Consider the following 22,542-nt stretch of genomic DNA (forward strand, 5'->3'; position numbering starts at 1 on the left):
ATTTTATTGACTCAATATAATGTGTTAAAGGGTGTAATTGAAAGATATGACATGTAATAGCATGTCATTTACCGGTTTTTTGACTTTATTGACTCAATATAATATGTTAAAGAGTGTAATTGAATTTTTTAAAAGTTTAGGTACCTAATTGATTTTTCAGGTAAAATTTAGGAGTTTATTGACCTATGGCATGAGGTTAGCTCTGATACCAAATTGAAGCATGTACCCCATCTCAACTAAAAGTCTAAGCTGATAGTTGGATGGATTGCACATTTATTTTTATATGTTATATGCTCAACATTGAGGAATATTATTTGCAATGACTAAGAATTCAGGTAACTTAATGTAATTGAATCTTAAATCATGAATCCTAGATGTTTGTTTAGACGGTCAAAATAGTTATAACTAAGGTTCCTTACTATATGAGTTTTGTGCAATTTAATCCATGTACCATTTATTCCATGTATTTTAAAAAAACGGTTTAATTCAAGACAATTATATTAACATTGGTTATACTTATAATTAAGGTTTCTTACTATATGAGTTTTGTACAATTTAATCCATGTACCATTTATTCCATGTATTTTAAAAACGGTTTAATTCAAGGCAATTATATTAACATTGGTTAGTTTTGTTTGATTAATTAATATTTACAAATATCATCCTATTACATTGTAGTATCTGTTGAAAGTTGAAACACAAAAAGTCAATATCGTTTCCTGAAACTCGATCTCATGACCTTCAATATGAGAGAGTCACTACATGTCATTTGAGCACAAGGTACTTGACAAATATTTGATTTATGGAAGAATCTGTATTGAAACAGAAATGTCAAATATAGTTTAATTTGTATAGTAACAATAATAAAAGAATTTGCGGTGAAATATTATTTTTATATCATCAAAAGATTATAAATTTGATTTTGGGTAATACCTTCTTGGGGATAAGCTTATAACATCGATCAGAATCTTGAGGTCTTGCAATCTGTGAAGGAAGGATCGGAGACAAAGGGAGTGAGCTGTAAATGGGTGGTTGCTGCAAATCCAATAGGATTTAAGGTCGGTGGCCGAGTGGGGTCTGTGGGATTTGGATGATTATATTATATTATAGTACAATATATATAGGTCCAGTTGAGTCATGCGCGGTCATCGCACTGAATATAGATTTACTAGTGAAGCATATCCTTTAATTCGTAATTTAACTATCAATTTAAAATTTTAATTGATCAAAATCAAAGCATGTCAAGACTAATCTTACTTCAAAAAAGTTCATAGACTATCAATTTAAATTTTTAATTGTGATCGATAGAACAGATGCTTCAATTAGTTACCTCCCAAAGTTGTAGACAATTGGGTAGGTTACACCCCAGGTAGCACCGGCTGAAGCAGTGTGATCTACTTTCTCCTATTTACGTACAAGACAGATCAGAACCAGCTAATTGTTGGATGTTAGGTTTTCAAATTTCAATGGCTCCTAATTCTAAATCTCCAAACACGCCTTAAATTGTCCATGCTACCTCAACAATGTAGATTTGACAGATTCTTCAATCTTCATCTCTCAAGCATGCACATTCAAGATTCTCCAGTCTGTTAGAATTCAGATATATATATATATATATATTTGTTGAAAATTAGTAATGAATTGTTGTTTATTTGTATGATTTTTTTGCAACAAAAGTCTACTCTTGCATGAATATACCAAAAGCATATCATTATATTATAATGTTGAAGGTGTGAGCAATAATATTCTCATTTCTCATTATATTGGAATAAGGGTCAAATAGGCTGTTCAATTGCACACCAAATTGCAATTAGGCCATCAAACTATTAAAAAAAAATGCAATTGGGTCCTGAACAATACAAACTCATACGTAGTACAATTTAACTTAAAATGACTTGATTACCTGAAAGTATGCTAACGTGACGGCTACCGATTTTAAAAATAATTTTAAATTAAATAATTAATTAAAACTTAAAAAAAAAAAAAACTGTCGGCCGGAGACGATTACGAATCGTCTCCGACCGGCTTCGTCTCTATGGCCGGAGACGAAGACCTTGTCGAATTTTTATTTTTTTAAAATTATTTTGTTATTATTTAAAATAAAAATTAAAAGAAAAAAGAGTGGCTCAAAATTTGAAGATATATATATAATTCCCACTTTGTGCCAATGTCGCCGTTTGATTAATTAGGTGTGCGTTAATTTTATTTTTTAAGCTATAATACTGCACTCTCTTCGTTTAATATAATTGTCTTTTAAGTTTAATATATCTCATATATTTTCTACTTGTTTATTTATTAGAAAAAAATATGTGTATTAGGATTAGAAGCTTAGCTGGCAATTGTGGGTAGGTTGGGGACAAAATCCGTGTTTGAATATTATTAATTATTATTATATCATGACGCTCTAATACTCTAATAGGGAACCATAGAAACACGGGACGAACTACCTAGCTTAGTGCCCAATCCATAATTGAGTTGTCAATATTATTTTAAAAATAGAGTTAATTTCATGTTTAGTTTTGAATTTATAAATGACATTCCACTTAGTCATTTTCTTAGAACATCCTTATAAATCTTAAGATTATTATGACATGACTATTATTTTTTATTTTTCATGATAAATATATTTAAATAATATTAAATATGAGGACATTTCAGTCTATTAAGTTTCTAAGTGTGTTTTTAGCCTATATTAATGTATGTCATTCCACTGTTGTGGAGGTTATGCTGCAAAAGTGTGAATTTCAATTGTCGCAATATCACACTAATATTTGTAGGGAAACTTTCTGTTCAAAAAGTGATAGTGGTACTAGCAAATGCATTAATGCAAAGCAACAGGGATCACGATTCATGGAAGCTGGCAAGCCGCACCCAACTTTCTAATTTGATACAGATCACATCTACCAAAGCTGTATCCAGTGGGAAATGGGGTGACCATGCATTACTCAACCGGCCCAACATATACTGTACTATATTACTCCCAGACCCCACACGTAGACCACCTTTATTATTTATTATTATTATTATTACTCCAACATTTGAATCACTTTTTGATTTGCAACGAGTAAAATAAAGCAGCCACTAGCCAGCTTTCTCCCTTTGTCTCGGATCCTTCCTTCTCAGCGCCTCACCACCCAATTCCACTGCGTGTATATATAAAGCCTCTTGCTGGGCATCTATCAGCTCACACCATCATATCTTATTATCTTTACGTCTCTGTTCTTCACAAATATATCAAATGGCATCTCAACTTTCCTTATTCCTGCAGCTTCTTGTGGCGGCTTGTTTGGTGGCAGCCGCCATGGCTGCAAATTTCAACCAAGACGTCCAAATGTATTTTGGGAATGGACGGGGTAAAGTGATGCAGGGAGGCACCATGGCAGCTCTTACTCTCGACAGAGAATCAGGTTCCGGCTTCCAATCCACCGACGAATATCTTTTCGGCAGATTTGATATGCAGGTCAAGCTTATCTCCGATAACTCTGCTGGAACCGTTACCACTTTCTACGTAAGTGTATTTATTTAATTATTTTGATTGTTACATTAGATTTCTCAGCTTAATCAGGAATGATATGATGGAATATAAATGCAGTTATCTTCTCTAGGAGACAGGCATGACGAAATTGATTTCGAATTCCTGGGCAATGTCTCCGGCCAGCCTTACACCATCCACACCAATGTATACTCTCAAGGGAAAGGAGGCAGGGAACAGCAATTCCATCTCTGGTTCGACCCCACCACCGCCTTCCACACTTACTCCATTGTTTGGAACTCTGAGCGCATCATCTTTCTGGTGGACAACATTCCCATCAGAGTTTACCGCAACCACGAGAGCATGGGGGTCCCTTTCCCCAAGAATCAGCCCATGAGGGTCTACTGCAGTTTATGGAATGCAGACGACTGGGCTACGCAGGGGGGCCTTGTCAAGACTGATTGGACTAGGGCGCCCTTCACGGTTTACTACCGGAACTTCAATATTGATGCCTGTGTTGTCTCCGGAGGTCGGTCGTCTTGCGATTCCAAATCCTCCGCCGATCCGGTGAACAACAAACAGGCGTGGCAGACGCAGGATGTTGATGCGCGTGGGAGGAATAGGTTGAGATGGGTGCAAAGCAAACATATGGTTTACAATTACTGTGCGGATTCCAAGAGGTTTCCTGGAGGTACTTTTCCTGCGGAGTGCAAGAACTCAAGATTCTGATCTTATGGGAATTTATTGCGATTGTAATTCTTTAATTTGTGATCCACTGTAGTAGAGAGTATTATGTACTCAATTAATGAAATTCTTTTATTCTTGGTTCTATATATATATATATATATCCACGTATATAATTCCAATTTCAAACTATGTTCTGCTGCGAAAATGGCTTATTTAGTTCAAAGACTATTAATTAATTATATACTCCATTACTCCTGGGTAATTGAGTTACATGAGTAATATAATATACGTATACCATTTATATATATTCTTCAATCTTTTTCTTTTGAAGAAATGTTATCTAATTAGATTATTTTTTATATATACTCCAATGTTCAATTACAATTGTTCCCACCAACACACAAGCATTAACAGCTTTCTCCCCTTCTTTCTCTGGGCAGATAGATCTCTCCGGAAAAAGAAGCTCCTTCCCCACGATTTCTTCCCCTTTCAACTTTCCCTTCTAGACATTTACTTGCCCGACAGCTGTGCCAACATAAATTACATAATGGTTCAATGATGGCGCAATTCATTTATTTTGCTCTATGAACGAAATCCACTAGTAATTTTGTCTCCCCAAGTTACAATTGAATTAAACTTATGCTTTGATAGCCTAGCTTGCACTAAATTTGTTAGGTTTTTCACAAGATTTCACCAAGTTTGCTTCTCTTCCTCTTCCTATAACATGTAAAGATTACAACAACAATTCAACCAAAATTGAAAATTCCTCCAACTACTTCGTCCTTTTTAAACAACTTTACTTATTTAATTAGTCAAAAATCCACCTTGATCAAAGTGCCAACATCCAAAAGTAGCACTGATACATCGTATACTATTTGACTTATTTGTAGAACATCTAAGTATCCTTTGGAATGATATAGCCTTAATGTTTCCTTCCTTTACTGCTTGCATTCCTTGGTGCTTGGCTTTGCTTTACTGCTAGTTCCATTTAGCTTAGTCTATTGTTGTCTTACTGAGACCTTCTATCCAACGCGTGGGAGGCGGAGATGGTAACCACTAACCAGCTAATTACTTGATTTACAATATTAATTCAATAACCACAACATGACCCCTCCGCTCCATCTTACGCGTACACAATTATTCCTTTTGCTCACCCTCTCCAATCATTCCCAATAAACTAAAGCATTAATCCAGCTTACTTCTTTGTCCCCTTTCACCCTCTCTGGTCCTTCCTTCACATTATGCCTAGCTACCTAATCATTACCACCTCCAAATCCTCCTATATATTCAAACCTCTCTTGCCACTACCCAAAACATCATCAATTCATCACAATACAATACATCCCAAGTCTTGTTCTTCTTCTCAACGCTCTGTTCTGCATACTAGCTAGCTCAGCTCAGCTCCCCGATCGCAAGATGTCATCATCTAATAAGCTCCAGCTTTGTATGATGATAGCTGCCAGCCTGGTGGCAGTGGCCCTGGCCGGAAACTTCTACCAAGATGCCCAAATGTATTTCGGCAATGGACGCGGCCAAGTGATGGATGGAGGCAAGATGATCGCCCTCAAACTCGACAAAGAATCCGGTTCAGGCTTCCACTCCAAAAATGAGTACCTTTTTGGCAGATTTGACATGCAACTCAAGCTTGTCCCCGCCAACTCTGCTGGCACTGTCACCACCTTCTATGTAAGTACACTTTTTCTTCACCTTCTTGCTATATATGAACAAGCTAATTAAGATTGTTTTGAATTGGTTTTGGAACGTACAGCTGTCATCTCTGGGAGAAGGGCACGATGAAATCGACTTTGAATTCTTGGGGAATGTATCTGGGCAGCCTTACACAGTCCATACCAATGTATATTCTCAGGGGAAAGGTAACAAGGAGCAACAGTTCCATCTCTGGTTCGACCCAACTGCCGCATTTCACACTTACACCATTCTCTGGAACCCTCAAAGAATTATGTAAGCTCATTCCCATTCCCATTCAAAAATATTCAATTCCCACAAATGAAATTTCTCATTTAATTAATTTCATCATATATATTATATTGCTGCAGTTTCATGGTGGATAACAGTCCGATCAGAGTATTCAACAATCACGAGAGCATTGGGATTCCATTCCCAAAGAGCCAGCCCATGAGAGTATACTGCAGTCTGTGGAATGCGGATGACTGGGCAACCCAGGGAGGATTGGTGAAGACAGATTGGTCACACGCTCCATTCACTGCCTACTACAGAAACTTTAATGCCAACGCTTGTGTGGTATCAAACGGAGTTTCTTCCTGCAATTCCAAAGCAGCGTCAAACAGCAATCAAGAATGGCAAACGCAGGGGCTTGATGGCAAGGGCAGGAATAGAGTCCGATGGGTGCAAAGCAAGCATATGGTGTACAATTACTGCGCCGACGCCAAGCGCTTCCCGCAGGGCTTCTCTGCTGAATGCAAGCGCTCAAGGTTCTAGGGAAATCATATGATAAGTTGTTGGAATTGCATAGGATGATGAAGAAGAACTGGCTTTTAGCCTTTTAGGCTTTTGGCATTGGGTTTGATTTTCCATTTCAACAATTTATATGCGTGAGTGTGGTTGATCGAGCAGGAATTCTTTATTCTTTTGTCATTTCAATAAGGGGATCGGAGTTGGAAAATTGTAATCGAATCATTTGTGATACACTGTATGTAAAGTATTATATGTACTGAATCAATTGCGAGTGAAATTCTTTAATTTCATAATCTGTGATCCAGTGAGCCACTGCAAAATATCATGTACTAAGGGTATGTATAAATTTTGTCGAGTTGAGCTACACAATAAACATCTTGATTCTGCCCGGCCCCTAATCCAAAAAATTAAAAAATATTTAAATTTATTCTCTTCAATTATTTGGTTTAGACTTATTACATTCATCAATGTAAAATTTAAACTAAAGAATGTAATAAGTCTAAACTAAAGAATTGAAGAGAATAAATTTAAATTAAATATTTTTTAATCTTTTGAGTTACGGGCCGGGCAGAGTCAAGATTTTTATTGTTTAGCTCAACTTGATCAAATTTACAATATGATTTGGGCTGGACCATTCTAAACAATAAAATTTATTTTTTCTTCAATTTCTATAATTCAGAGGTATTACATTTATGAATGTGGCAAATTATTGCATGAACCATGAAATCCACACAGCCGTGTGGACCAAAAATAAAAAGTACATTATTTTTGTACTGAAGGTACATTATTTTTGTAGTGTAGGTACAGTATTTGATAGTATATATCAAATAATGTACCTTCAGTACAAAAATAATGTACCCTAAAATAATGTACCTACAGTACAAAAATAATGCACCTTCAATACAAAAATAATGTACTTTTTATTTTTGGTCCACACAGCTGTGTGGACCATGGTCCATGCAATAATGATTGAATCAATGTCTTATCAAATATCGCAAGCCAAACAACAAAAATTTGGTCCATGAAAAAAATTTAAACTTTAAAAAAAATATTCTTTAGTTTAGAATTATTATATTTATCAATTTATGTAATTACTTTTATTATAATAAGTTACAACCTAATTTTTTTTAGATTTCTTTATTATATTAATTATTAATATAATCTTTCTAACTATTAAAATATTTAAATTATAAGTTTATTTCAATAATAATAATAATAATAAAAGTAATTAATATTTTATCAAAAAATAATTTTGTAATTAATTTTTATTTATATTTTTTTAAAAATGAATCAAATACAAAAATACAGTTTTCTGACTTTTGACAAAAAAGAAGAAGAAGAAGAAGAAGAAGAAGAAGAAGAAGAAGAAGAAGAAGAAGAAGAAGAAGTTGTTTTCTGATTTTCATTCAAACATATAAGAAAATTAATTTAAAAAAAAATCATGTTCCATTTTTTGCATAAAACAAACTCTGTAATTCCGAGAAGACACCAAATGAAATTCTTTTATTCTTGCTGCATATATATATATATATATATATATATATATATATATATATATATATATATATATNATATATATATATATATATATATATATATATATATATATATATATATATATATCCTTATAGAGTTTAAACTGTTTAGGAGTTACGTTGTGAATTTTTTACATCATAATCAAGGGCCAATAGATGCTAATTAATGATGAGTTGTGATTTAAACTGTTTAAACAAACTTTGTAATTCCGAGAAGACACCAAATGAAATTCTTTTATTCTTGCTGCGTGTATATATATATATATATATATATATATATATATATATATATATATAGTTTAAACTGTTTAGGAGTTACGTTGTGAATTTTTTACATCAAAATCAAGGGCCAATAGATGCTAATTAATGATGAGTTGTGATTTAAACTGTTTATGAGTTGTGATTTTCATTCAAACGAAAGGCTAGTCATTCCCATTTGAGCCAATAACTATTGCTAATTGATGCATTTTGAACTGATGAGCTCACATACCAATTACTAAAGTCTGCGAGTAGCTTTTTGTTTTTAATTGAATTTTACCCTAATTATACAGATAGAGAAATAACAACAAATTGTATTGAACACAGAAATTGACAATAGATGAATTTGTTTTGCATATCATTAGTTATGCAAAATTTATTGACACTCACTCACTCATATGATGATGACAATAGTCTAGCTACATTCTTGTATAAGTTTTGAGTTTAACATTATATATAGGACGTAATTCTTTGAGAACTAGTATTTAAAGAGAACTAAGAACCAATCAGAGTCGTCTATCTTGAAAAATCTAATATTGTTAGACATTTCATGCAAATTTAACACTTGGGGTTTATGTTGTTGGATTTGGTTTAATCCACTCTCTCTAATGTTGTTATTTGTTACTAGTATTTGGCTTTGTATTTTTGTTGTGTTTGATTAAAGCAAATTCCTTTGTTTAATTTTCTATTCACTAATATATTTTATTTTCTTCTTTTAAAATTTTGTTCTGTATTAAGATTGGAAGCATAGAGGAACCCTCCAATTGGGACCCCACTTGTGGGTGGGTTTGGGACAAAATCCATGTCGAATATCATATGATAGTCTGATGGGAAAACGAGTGAGACAGGGGCTACGTACCTAGCTAATAAATGGAATGCATAATTGAGGTGTCATTAATATTTTAAAAATAAAATAAAATACACAAATTATTAGTTGCATACATATAAAATATGATGTAAGATTAAAAGGATATTGGGAATCCTAGATGAGTTTAACGAATAATTAGTTTATTAACTATAAGATTTTATGTTTAACCCTCAACGAGAGATGTTTATTGAATTTTTTTGTTTAAGTCGATTATTTATGGAAGTCTTAGACTGATTTATCTCATATCGCACATATGTTACTATATGTCTATATATATATATATATATATATATTATATATATCAAAATTTTATGAATTACATTACTCTTATATACTTTTAAACGTTTTTGCATACATGCATAACTTTGATGTATGAAAAATCACCTAAAACTAACCATCTTTATCTATTTATAGCGTTAGAAATTGTGCCAAACTAGAAAAAAGTCACGCAACCCACACCCACGACCGCAGTCGGCCAGAGTTGAGAGAGAGGGATCAAAGAGAGAGAGATGGGGAATGATTGAACATACTTTTTAATGAGTTTTAAAGTCCTTTAAAAATACTTTAATTTTGAGAAAAATGCAATACTTTTAAATCAAAATTTAATATTTAGATGTTCAACAATTACTTATGAGAAAAAGTGTAATACTAATAAAATGTAATACTTGAAGAAACATGTTATATTTTTAATGAAAAATGATAAATATATTTTAAAATCAAAATGTAATTTTAAGAATTGGAAAGTTACTTATAAGAAAAATTGTAATATTTATATTATAAGGAAAAATGTAATATTTATGAAAAAATTAACATGTTTCGCATATTTTTATAAGAGAATTTGTCAATGTGTAAATAAGATTCATTGCTTAAACAACTCACTCCCATTTTATTTAAACCAACTTATGTTGGTGTTATGCAAATGGTTTGAAAATGTATAGTGTTCCGTATTTACAAAAGAAACTAAAATGTTACTTTCTCTTATTAAAGTTGACGGTTATAATGCGTTATCGGATATTATTTGAGTATTATAGAGTATTTGAACACAATATTGAGTACAGTGTTTGAGTGCAATTCTCAGTATACAATTGAGTTCAGTGTGTGTTTTGTCTAGTCAGAAGTGTCGTGTCTCTACAAGTGTTTGTGAGCCTTTTATCTTCCTCAGCTCAGTAATGGAGCGTTAATGCCAAGGGCTGAGGAGCCGTTGAGCATTAATGTCTTGAGCTGAACGTTGGGTGTCAATGCTGAGGAGTTGAACGTTGGACATCAATGTTGAGGGGTTGAACGTTGGGCATCAATGCTGATGAGTTGAACCGTTGAGCATTGATGCTAAGGAGTGAGGTGTCTTGAGTAGTTTAAATGACAACTATTTTGCTTTTAGGTCCTACCAGTGGTTTCGGGTCGGATGCCCAATTATCCTGTCAAAAGTTATTACATGATATTTTTTAATTGATATGACATCAATTATTTTTTTTTTAATTTTTATTAACTACTTTTAAATTAATCGATCTACCATAAATTAATAAATAAATATTTGCCACATAAACAAGAGAAACAAGAAATGAATATGTATGGAGTGCGTGAATAATGTAAATTGTCATTTATTCCCCATCTAATCTAAAGTTAAATACGCTTGTCTAGTCCGTTAACGCATTGCAAGAATTTAATATTTTAAACCTTAGCTTGGTGCATCGATCGATAATCGCCTAGTCGGATCGGATCAAATGGTTAAATGTTAGAATATTATTATAGTCGTTAATCATTGACTCATTGTGCATACGTCTAATACAATAATAATTCATTACCGCCGTCACTAATTATCCATTCCTAATATAATAATGCATTGTCTTTACCATTAAAAATTTGTTTCACAAATCAATGGATTAAATATGAAATAGTTTTGAAAATAAATTATTACATATAAAAAAAATTAAAAATGATGGATTAGATCTAGAAGTATGTCATATAAATCGCATCTATACGAAAGAAATTACATATGACACTTTATAATTCCATTTAAGTGATCATTGATCTTAATTAATTTTATTGCATGTGCGCTAAAGACTTTGTGGTCAAGCAGCATAATTGTGACCCTCCCGAGTGAGAGGTCAAACTCTTAGGGCTAGAGACCATCAAGGTAACAAAAGGATACATGCATTTGTAGCTAATTGTAGTTTTTATTTATTTATTTGTTGCGTGTGAGGAAATGGCACAAGTTGCTTAATGAAAAGTATAAAGATACACATGGGTAGATGGAGCTAGCTTTCATATATATGGTGCCGCGTTTGACATTCCTGCGCTGCGATGCGCTGTTTGAGAATTGGAGTAGATCGATAGATGAGATGAGATGGAACAACACATTACACATGCATTGATGCATGCTTGGAGGTGGAGATGGTGACCAGCTAACCTACATACGCGTATGGTATACAATAATTATTATATATTATTCCTTTTGCTTCAATTCGATCATTATTCAACGTCTCCAATCATTCCCAATAAACAAAACATTATTCCAGCTCACTTCTTTCTTCTCTTTCCCCCCTCTCCGATCCTTCCTTCACACTATATATGCCTAATCATTTCCGTTGCTATATATACACACCTCTCTTCCAATCCCCCAAACACATCCTCATCAATTCCATCACAATATATAAAACCCAATTCTTCTTCTTCTTCACAACACCGTTAGTTCCATCTGCATATGTACTAGGAATCATATATATATAGTTTGAAATAGGATCTCGAGATGTCATCATCTAATAAGCTCCAGCTTTGTATGATAATAGCGGCCAGCCTAGTGGCCGTGGCCGTGGCCGGAAACTTCTACCGAGATGCCCAAATGTATTTCGGCAATGGACGCGGTCAAGTGATGGATGGCGGCAAGATGATCGCCCTCAAACTCGACAAAGAATCCGGTTCCGGTTTCCAGTCCAAAAATGAGTATCTTTTCGGCAGATTTGACATGCAACTCAAGCTTGTCCCCGGCAATTCTGCTGGCACTGTCACCACCTTCTATGTAAGTAGTTTTAATTTCCTATATATATGTGTGTGTGATTATATATTGTTCTTCACCTTCTTGCTATATATGAACAAGCTTATAAGCTAAGATTGATTTGGTTTGTGCGTGGTATTATTGGAACGAACAGCTATCATCTCTGGGAGAAGGGCACGATGAAATCGACTTTGAATTCTTGGGGAATGTGTCTGGGCAACCTTACACAGTCCATACCAATGTATACTCTCAAGGGAAAGGTAACAAGGAGCAACAGTTTCATCTCTGGTTCGACCCAACTGCCGCATTTCACACTTACACCATTCTCTGGAACCCTCAAAGAATCATGTAAGCAGCGCTATCTAGCTCAGCTCGCTCATTCCCATTTTATTAATTTTGCAGTTCCAAAATATTCAATTCTATACTATTATATTGCTGCAGTTTCATGGTGGATAACAATCCTATTAGAGTATTCAACAATCACGAGAGCATTGGGATTCCATTCCCAAAGAACCAGCCCATGAGAGTATACTGCAGTTTGTGGAATGCAGATGAGTGGGCAACCCAGGGAGGATTGGTGAAGACAGATTGGTCACATGCTCCGTTCACTGCCTACTACAGAAACTTCAATGCCAACGCTTGTGTCGTAACAAACGGAGTTTCTTCCTGCAATTCCATAGCAGCACAATCACCTTCAAGCAGCAATCAAGAATGGCAAACGCAGGGTCTTGATGCGAAGGGCAGGAATAGAGTCCGATGGGTACAAAGCAAGCATATGGTCTACAATTACTGCGCCGATGCCAAGCGCTTCCCGCAGGGATTTTCTGCTGAATGCAAACGCTCAAGGTTCTAAGAGAATCATCATGCAATAAGTTGACGGATCGGAAATGCATGAATTCTTTAGTGTGGCCTTCGGTTTTATTTTAAGTTTCAACATTTTATATGCGTTAGTGTGGTTTATTAAAGATAAATTCTTTATTCTTTGTCATTTCAATAAGGGAAGTTCGTGGATTGTAATCCAATATTATGTATTGTAATAATAATTGCTGTTGGTTTCTTGATTGAACTAGTACCTGGAACTTCGAACAAATTGTTTAATTTTAATGGTTCCTCAAATTGGTCAAACTATACGAGTCTAATACCATATTTCATGATCTTTTTAGACTTTTGTAATCACTTTCATATCACAAATCCTTATAGACTTTCACAAAATTTAAAATTTTTATTGAATTATATTAATACTTACGGAGTATTTTCTTATAAAAACTTTTATAATATATCATTATATTTTCATAGATCTAAAATAAGTTTATGTATTACACTTGAAAAAAAAAAGAGCTTTTTAATACAATTAAAATTTATATAAAAAATAAAAAAATAAAATCACCCCTACCCGTCTTCGTTTCCGGACAAAGAAATGGGCTTCATCTCCAGTTTAGAGACAAAGAGGGAGGAGCGGGTAGTTTTTTTATTTTAGTTTATTTAAACGTATTAAAATAAATTTAAAATACGTAGTAATAATTTTTTATTAGTCGCATCAGTAGTAACCGAAGGAACATGTTAATTTTAATTGTATGATTTTGGACCATCCAGAGACCCAATTATAGTGTTTGAGTTGAATAGCACAATTATATTTTTAGTATTATTCAAATAAATATTATGAATTGATGCTCATCAAGTATATTGTAAATTCATAAACCTAGGTGTTTCAGATAATGTTGGTAAGCCGAATTCACGTTAGGTCAGTTTGGTAAAATAGCTAGTCTATCAGTCAGTTTTGACTTATTTGATTACTATTAGCTATTTGACTTAGTTAAAAAAAAATCAATATAAGTGTTTGATTAGTTAAATTTTTATAACTCCAAAATCCTAAAATTCAAAAAATTGATCAAAACAACTTTTTGAATTAATTTTTTGGGAAAAGAAATTATACCAAACAACGCTAACCTAATTTTATCAACTATTTATACCTTCTAACCTAATCAGCTAACAGCCATTTACCAAGCAGGGCCAAAGCCCGAACAAGTTTTCGGCTTAATTACTCCATATTTATTTCCTTTGCAGATCAATAAAAATATTACGCACTCAATATTTTTTAAATAAAATAAAAGTTTGTTCAAGAGTGTTAGAAGCATATACTTTGATTTGTCACAATCATGGATGAGGTATCAGGTAGTATGAGATGTGATGTATAATGTATTTGTCAATACCATGCAACCAGCTGTTTTTTAATTTCATTTTGCTGGTTTTGGCGTATGTTTATTTAATGATATAAAGCATTACTCATTTATTTTTTAAAATATTTTTTATAATTTGGTCGATTAATAGTATTTTTTTAAATAATACTAAGGTATAGATATTATATTTACTAATACTAAATTAATTATATAAACTAGTGATAACATCAAAATTAAACTCTGACTGGTCTTATTACATAAAAACATCTCATGCAAAATAAATCTTAAATATGTAATACTTCTTGGCTACTACCCCTTCAATTCTTTTTCATTACATAATAGTACATACGTCAAAAGCTTAAAACCTATTCAAAATTTTTAATTGTTTTATCCACATGATTGAAGTAAAATCTAATTAAATTTCTAACTATGCAATTTTTACCTAGAACCAAACCACAACAGTAAAAAAAAAATGAAAGTTATATAATAATTTGTATTTGGTTTATAATTTAGTTTCGCATGTTTCTAATAGTTTAGTGACCTAATAATTACACAAACTAAAAAGTTTAGTAGTTTGTTTTGACGCTTATTCATATTTCTAATCAATTCATTTTGAATAAAATTTATCAATTGAATTGTACTTAATCATGTAATTTTATCTTAAAATTATTTTTTTCATGAAAATAACATTTAGAGCAAGTAACATGCTTTATGAAAAAGGGCAATTAACCTAAAATAAATTAAAAAAATTAAAAATGTTTCGAAATGAGTAATCGAGTTAATAAAACATAATTTTTATTATTGTTAACACCTCCTTAATTAAGTTAGTAACTTAATAGTATAATTATGTTCTGATTTATCTGGTTCGTAGAAGCAAAGGCAGGTTGGATTCAATCTTTAAAAATCTAGAAGGGTGGAGAGAGAATAGCAAAAAGTGGATAGAATTAGTCAACCACCGTCACCCAATTGTGAAAGTGGGATTAGTCCTTTTCCATATACAGCTCACTCATATTTTTTCCATTCATATTTATATTTATATATTGTACTGCTGGTTGTTGCCTGCACTAAACAATCCCTGACAATACGACAATACATTCATGTGAAAATGACCAACATGCAAGTGTCCAATACGGCTTCAAGCCTTCAATTCCCATCGAACAATTTGAGTGATGCTATTCAAGTATTTGACCTCGTCAAACAAAAAAAAATCAGGCCCCGCATGAGCAGTTAAGTTAGTCACAAGAATGAAATTTTGAGAAGAAAGACTGATATCCAGTCTCACCAACAGCAGTGTGAGTGTAACCTCTCAGAGTGTATAGTAATTAGTAAGCAAAGGTCTAGCATTTGTATATGAAAAATTATGGTTACCCGACCAAACCAACCACATGATTAACTTGAATGAGCTTGCCTAGTATTTTTCATTTTTATATTTATATAGAGTAGCAATTTCAATTTATAATTTATTGGATTAAGCATTATTGAACTTCATTTTTTTTTTATAAGATGGGTATTTTTGCCCGTCTTCACAAGATAGTTGTTTTGGTAGATTTGATTTCTTCAAGAGTTAGTTAAATGAGACTTTAATATATGGTTTACATTTGCAAATTATAATTATATTTTTTTCCATATATTAATTTACAAGTTCCCATTATTGTAGGTTTTGAAGGTCTCAGTTAGTAAAGCACCAAAACTAGGAATGATAATGGGTCGGTGGGTCGAAAAGAGTTACATCCATCACTTGGTCCAAATTATATTTTCTCCGGCCCCAACTCGTATTGGGTGGATTTTTTAAAAACACACCCTCACCCTACTGGGTGTGACTACCCACTATGAGCACCCACCACTTATCATATTTTTCTTTTCTTTTTTTTTTATAAATAATATTGAAATTACTTACACATAATAAAATTCATTATTTATACTAAAACAAAAAATAATAGAAATATTTAAACATAATAACTAAATTGTTAATTTTTAAAAAATAAACTTAGTAGTTTAAATATAAAAATAATAAAAAAAAAAGTTACACAAAGTTATAAAATTTTTTATAAATAACTACGTACTAGTACTTATTTTACTACTCCATATATATATATATATATATATATATATATATATATATATATATATATATATATATATATATAGAGAGAGAGAGAGAGAGAGAGAGAGAGATTGTAGGTCGAGTGGTGGTTCTAGGTGAATTTTGTACATAGAATTTGAATCCAACCCGAACCGATGTGGATTTACTTTTTTAAGACCCATTTCTGAATCAACACTTACAATCATTCAAAAAATACTCGACTCACGCTTGGTTGATTCAAGTGGATATCCGCACGGCGGATTGAAATTTCCTCCATCCAAAACCGATATCTTATAAAAAAAATGGTGAGTCAATAATGTTTAATTTAATAATTAAAAACAAAATTACAATTTTGTTTTTTAAGGGTAAATAAATAAATAAATAGTTGGAAGTCAATTACATTGCGTGAGGAGTAGGTAAATATTAAATCTGGTTAGGCAAGACTGAATAGCTGGAATCCACTGGTCAGAAAATGACATATCCTCGGAAGCCAGCACGCCGCCCCCTCTTGAAATAAACGCGTGGGTACCAATTCTCGGCCGGCTCTATCTGTTAAGCGCCACCTTCATATCCACTCAAAATCTATATAAGCACTCAGCTCATAATACTCCAACCATCCATCCATCCCATCAAGTATTCCCTTTCGTTCCCAAAATCACCAGAAAAATATGAAGTCTTCTTCTTCAACATCAGTTCCCACCATGTTTTTGCAGCTCACAGTGCTCCTTGCTTTCATCGTCCTCTCAGCTTCCGCTGGGAATTTCTACCAGGACGTTCAGATCACTTTTGGAGGCGATCAGCGCGCTAAGATACTCGAGGGCGGCCGCCTTCTCGACCTGACTTTAGACCAGGCCTCTGGCTCTGGCTTTCAATCCAAAAATGAGTATTTGTTTGGGAGATTCGACATGCAGCTCAAGCTCGTCCCTGCCAATTCTGCTGGCACTGTCACCACCTTTTATGTATGTCTCTAAGCTTCAATTCCTTAGTACCACCATAAGTTTAATTATATGTTTTTACGTTTAGTTTTCTGATCAAAGTTTGGTACTATGTGCTACAGTTATCGTCTCTAGGAGCAGGACATGACGAGATTGATTTCGAGTTCCTGGGAAATTCATCTGGACAACCTTACACAATCCACACCAATGTTTACTCCCAAGGAAAAGGTGATAAAGAACAACAATTCCACCCATGGTTCGACCCTACAACTTCCTTCCACACCTACTCCATTCTTTGGAATCCTCAACGCATCATGTAAGTGTCTATCTAATCTGTACAAAGTACAATCCATACATACATAATGAATATATTCTACACCGCAGCAGAAAATTAAACGTACGTGTACTGATCAAATTTAATGTTTCTTGATTTTACAGATTCTTGATAGATAACATTCCGATAAGAGTATTCAACAACGACGAAGCTATTGGCGTGCCATTCCCAAAGAACCAAGCCATGAAGGTTTACGCTAGCCTTTGGAACGCAGACGACTGGGCAACCCAGGGCGGGCGGGTTAAANATATATATATATATATATATATATATATATATATATATATATATATATATATATATATATAGAGAGAGAGAGAGAGAGAGAGAGAGAGATTGTAGGTCGAGTGGTGGTTCTAGGTGAATTTTGTACATAGAATTTGAATCCAACCCGAACCGATGTGGATTTACTTTTTTAAGACCCATTTCTGAATCAACACTTACAATCATTCAAAAAATACTCGACTCACGCTTGGTTGATTCAAGTGGATATCCGCACGGCGGATTGAAATTTCCTCCATCCAAAACCGATATCTTATAAAAAAAATGGTGAGTCAATAATGTTTAATTTAATAATTAAAAACAAAATTACAATTTTGTTTTTTAAGGGTAAATAAATAAATAAATAGTTGGAAGTCAATTACATTGCGTGAGGAGTAGGTAAATATTAAATCTGGTTAGGCAAGACTGAATAGCTGGAATCCACTGGTCAGAAAATGACATATCCTCGGAAGCCAGCACGCCGCCCCCTCTTGAAATAAACGCGTGGGTACCAATTCTCGGCCGGCTCTATCTGTTAAGCGCCACCTTCATATCCACTCAAAATCTATATAAGCACTCAGCTCATAATACTCCAACCATCCATCCATCCCATCAAGTATTCCCTTTCGTTCCCAAAATCACCAGAAAAATATGAAGTCTTCTTCTTCAACATCAGTTCCCACCATGTTTTTGCAGCTCACAGTGCTCCTTGCTTTCATCGTCCTCTCAGCTTCCGCTGGGAATTTCTACCAGGACGTTCAGATCACTTTTGGAGGCGATCAGCGCGCTAAGATACTCGAGGGCGGCCGCCTTCTCGACCTGACTTTAGACCAGGCCTCTGGCTCTGGCTTTCAATCCAAAAATGAGTATTTGTTTGGGAGATTCGACATGCAGCTCAAGCTCGTCCCTGCCAATTCTGCTGGCACTGTCACCACCTTTTATGTATGTCTCTAAGCTTCAATTCCTTAGTACCACCATAAGTTTAATTATATGTTTTTACGTTTAGTTTTCTGATCAAAGTTTGGTACTATGTGCTACAGTTATCGTCTCTAGGAGCAGGACATGACGAGATTGATTTCGAGTTCCTGGGAAATTCATCTGGACAACCTTACACAATCCACACCAATGTTTACTCCCAAGGAAAAGGTGATAAAGAACAACAATTCCACCCATGGTTCGACCCTACAACTTCCTTCCACACCTACTCCATTCTTTGGAATCCTCAACGCATCATGTAAGTGTCTATCTAATCTGTACAAAGTACAATCCATACATACATAATGAATATATTCTACACCGCAGCAGAAAATTAAACGTACGTGTACTGATCAAATTTAATGTTTCTTGATTTTACAGATTCTTGATAGATAACATTCCGATAAGAGTATTCAACAACGACGAAGCTATTGGCGTGCCATTCCCAAAGAACCAAGCCATGAAGGTTTACGCTAGCCTTTGGAACGCAGACGACTGGGCAACCCAGGGCGGGCGGGTTAAAACGGATTGGACCAAGGCTCCATTCACGGCCTCGTACAGGAACTATAACGCCAATGCTTGTGTTTGGTCAGCTCAGTCATCGAGCTCGTCGTGCGGCGGTTCGACCCAGTCTTCAAGCGGGGCCCAGGCATGGCAGACCCAAGACCTTGATGCGAAGGGCAGAAACAGAATCCGATGGGTGCAACAGAAATTCATGATTTATAATTACTGTGCTGATGTTAAGAGGTTCCCTCAGGGTCTTCCTCCAGAATGCAAGCGTTCAAGGTTCTAAGTATTATCTTAGGTTATGATAATGCTTTGCGCGCGTGGTGTGATTATTAGATTATGTTGTGGATCGATTCTTTTAATTTAATTTCCCAGTGAAAATTATTGTATTTGTTTTGTAGAAATTAAAGCATTCTTTTTGTAATAATTTAAGCAAATACAATAACCGATGAATTATTATATATTAGTTGTGACTCAACAATTCTTTCACTTTGCAGATTTGGAGTTAACATATTTAGTATTTGTCAATAGTACGTGACTTCAATTTCACGTAAGTCGTTAACCAAATTTTGGTTCCTTTAGGTTTATTTGGTAAACGACAATTCCAATTCTTTCCCAGATCAGATGTTGTTTTCCGTTTGAAATTAGATTCTTGTTATTCGATCTTTACTTTCACCATAGAGTTTAGAGCACACGTACGTTGTGGACGTTAGTTGTCCATGTTATGGGAGTAATATAGAGATAGCACGCAGCTGCCAACAAACTGCTGGATGGACTCTAAAGTTTGGCACCCAAATATTTGTCGCCATTTCACTTTATCCTTTTTGCTTCCTTTCACTCTTCCTCTGTGCATTCTCATTTGATTTCGTGAGCATTATATTAGTCAGTCTTAGAACTTTTAAGGATCAATGTTCATTATATGATTATTCGTGTTTTCTTTTCTACAAATGTGCTTATTTTGTGAATTTACCCTTAGAAGTTTTAGGAATTAATGTTCAATATATGTTTATGAATGACTCTTTGAGTTTGAGTATGGGTTGCATTAAGGCATCTCCACCTGTGGAAATTAAAGGGGACAAAATGGGAGAAACATGGATTCGGCATATATAGATGAAGTAGATCTTCATGCGCTCTCCGAGTTTGAGCTGAGTATGTCCAAAATTCACATATGGTCTTGGATACACTCTCCTTCATAAGCTCTAGCATGTGTTCCTCCATAATCTATCTCCAACATACTCTCTAACATGTCATCAAATCCTGGCAGCAACAGGAGAACGCAACCATTTTGGTCGCCAAAGAGAAGGCAACCAAAACCCAATGGAGCAATGTTTTTTAGATTAGATGTAAGTCTGATATGCGTATGACGTATAAAATACATCATGCACAAGTCGGACTTACGTTTGACTCCGTATTTCAAAAGAAATGAAGTCATTTGAGTTTGGGACATGTTTTTTTTGATGCCATCAGTATCTCCCAAACTCTTTTTTCTTTTTTAAAACTTTTTAAAACATTTCTATTTTTATCAACTACTTCAAAGTTCGTCGCATTTCAGTCAATAATCCTATCATGGATATTTAAGTTTATATATAACAATATGAACTTTGGTGTGCATCCCTTCAATCTCTTGATTGATTATTTATTTCTAATAGATTATTTATTGTATGTAAAAGATTATACTTCCTAACTTAAATTTCACCATTCATTTAATCTCGTTTTTATATTTCTACTTGATCAATATTTGTGCTTGACTTGTTTATGGATTACTGATAAGTGCAAAAGACGCCATCTTTATAAGGTCATTCTAGGATCGTCTTGTGCACAATTGACGGCTTTTATGATTGATTTGCCCCTTATTGCGTTAGAATGCTTATTATTGTCATTGGACCCCGTTCCACGCTTGGCTAATTGTTTTATAGGTAAAAGATGTGCAAAAAGGGCAGAAAATGACAATATTTCAGAGAAGTGAAGAACGAACCAAAGTTGGAGCAAAAATAGGCCATGGACGCAGTGGACGCGCAAGTGGACGCCCAGTGGACGCGCGTCCAGCAGCGCGTCCATGCCTGCGTCCAACTTTTCGCTCTCTGATTTTGGCACAGCAGAACAGAAGTCTGCTGTGGACGCGAGGCGGACGCGCCTTGGACGCCCGCGTCCAATTTTAAGGCTGCAGAAGTTTGTTCGCTCTGCTATGGACGCACAGTGGACGCGGGGTGGACGCCCGCGTCCAAAATTCGAGCCTCTGAAGTTGAAGTCTGGACGCAACGCACACTGGTGGACGCGTCCACCCTGGCGTCCATCGCGGAACTTGGCGGTTTTTGCAAGGATTAAAAGAGGAATTGAGCCATTTTGTAGGGGATCCATTACACTTCAGTTTTAGATCATTTTAAACTTTCTCTCTCTAGGATTAGCCTAGAGAGAACTCTCCCAAATCACTCCACATTGCAATTCTTAGTTTAGATTAGAATTAGAGAAGAATTCCATTGATGCAAGATGGTGATCTACATTCAAATTCAAGATTAAAGTTTAATTTCAAGTTCAAGTTCAAATTCAAAGTTCAATTCCTAGCTAAGTCTTCCTTTTAATTTCTTGTCATTACTTTCACCTTTTGCTATTTCAATTCCAAATATGATTAGATAGATCTTTGTGGATTTGGATTGAGCAATGTTGTATGGATATTCTTGAGCTTTGAATTGATCAATTAGGTTTTGCAATTGCTTGATTATGAGTTTGATTGCGTGAGTGGTGATCCACTTTGACTCTTGTGTAGGGGCGATCAACCTATATGAGAGGTGTTTGGAGAAGGAGTCTCATCTATGAGAGTAGAGTTACTCCTTAGCCTAGCCTAGCACATTTCCCTCTCACCTTTGAGAAAAGGGAGAAGTGGAAGATAAGAGGCACATAACGTGTTTGACAAAATGCCTCTCCTAGCCTAGTGATCACAAGGATGACATTACGGTTTAAGGAGTGAGTCCATTGACCACGAGAGTGGCGGTGGTGTTGGTGACCTTATCTCATTTTCATTATC

The 22,542-nt window shown here is 34.5% G+C and overlaps 4 protein-coding genes across 5 annotated transcripts; all 4 read left to right on the top strand.

The window, feature by feature from the left end:
• Nucleotides 1-3,171: 3,171 nt before the first annotated feature.
• On the top strand, nt 3,172-4,327 carry LOC116011333 (xyloglucan endotransglucosylase/hydrolase protein 24-like). The gene is made up of 2 exons (XM_031250882.1): nt 3,172-3,508; nt 3,593-4,327. The coding sequence occupies exons 1-2, from the start codon at nt 3,239-3,241 to the stop codon at nt 4,199-4,201; spliced, it is 879 nt and encodes a 292-aa protein (XP_031106742.1). The 5' UTR covers nt 3,172-3,238; the 3' UTR covers nt 4,202-4,327.
• Nucleotides 4,328-5,378: 1,051 nt separating this feature from the next.
• LOC116005808 (xyloglucan endotransglucosylase/hydrolase 2-like) lies at nt 5,379-6,888 on the top strand. The gene is made up of 3 exons (XM_031246050.1): nt 5,379-5,845; nt 5,928-6,121; nt 6,217-6,888. The coding sequence occupies exons 1-3, from the start codon at nt 5,576-5,578 to the stop codon at nt 6,617-6,619; spliced, it is 867 nt and encodes a 288-aa protein (XP_031101910.1). The 5' UTR covers nt 5,379-5,575; the 3' UTR covers nt 6,620-6,888.
• Nucleotides 6,889-11,758: 4,870 nt separating this feature from the next.
• LOC116011294 (probable xyloglucan endotransglucosylase/hydrolase protein 23) lies at nt 11,759-13,338 on the top strand. Its single transcript, XM_031250848.1, has 3 exons — nt 11,759-12,272; nt 12,403-12,596; nt 12,690-13,338. The coding sequence occupies exons 1-3, from the start codon at nt 12,003-12,005 to the stop codon at nt 13,099-13,101; spliced, it is 876 nt and encodes a 291-aa protein (XP_031106708.1). The 5' UTR covers nt 11,759-12,002; the 3' UTR covers nt 13,102-13,338.
• Nucleotides 13,339-17,110: 3,772 nt separating this feature from the next.
• On the top strand, nt 17,111-20,004 carry LOC116010034 (xyloglucan endotransglucosylase/hydrolase protein 15-like). 2 transcript variants are annotated; one of them, XM_031249294.1, is made up of 4 exons: nt 17,111-17,467; nt 17,566-17,759; nt 17,882-18,017; nt 19,531-20,004. In XM_031249294.1, exons 1-4 carry the CDS (start codon nt 17,177-17,179, stop codon nt 19,804-19,806), a joined length of 897 nt encoding a protein of 298 aa, XP_031105154.1. In that variant the 5' UTR covers nt 17,111-17,176; the 3' UTR covers nt 19,807-20,004. The 2 variants fall into 2 exon arrangements, with proteins under 2 accessions (XP_031105154.1, XP_031105153.1); XM_031249293.1 differs by lacking the exons at nt 17,111-17,467; nt 17,566-17,759; nt 17,882-18,017 and adding exons at nt 18,625-18,980; nt 19,079-19,272 and having other exon boundaries at nt 19,395-20,004.
• Nucleotides 20,005-22,542: the final 2,538 nt, after the last annotated feature.

Source organism: Ipomoea triloba, chromosome 2, assembly GCF_003576645.1.
Source record: "Ipomoea triloba cultivar NCNSP0323 chromosome 2, ASM357664v1".
Lineage (NCBI taxonomy): Eukaryota > Viridiplantae > Streptophyta > Magnoliopsida > Solanales > Convolvulaceae > Ipomoea > Ipomoea triloba.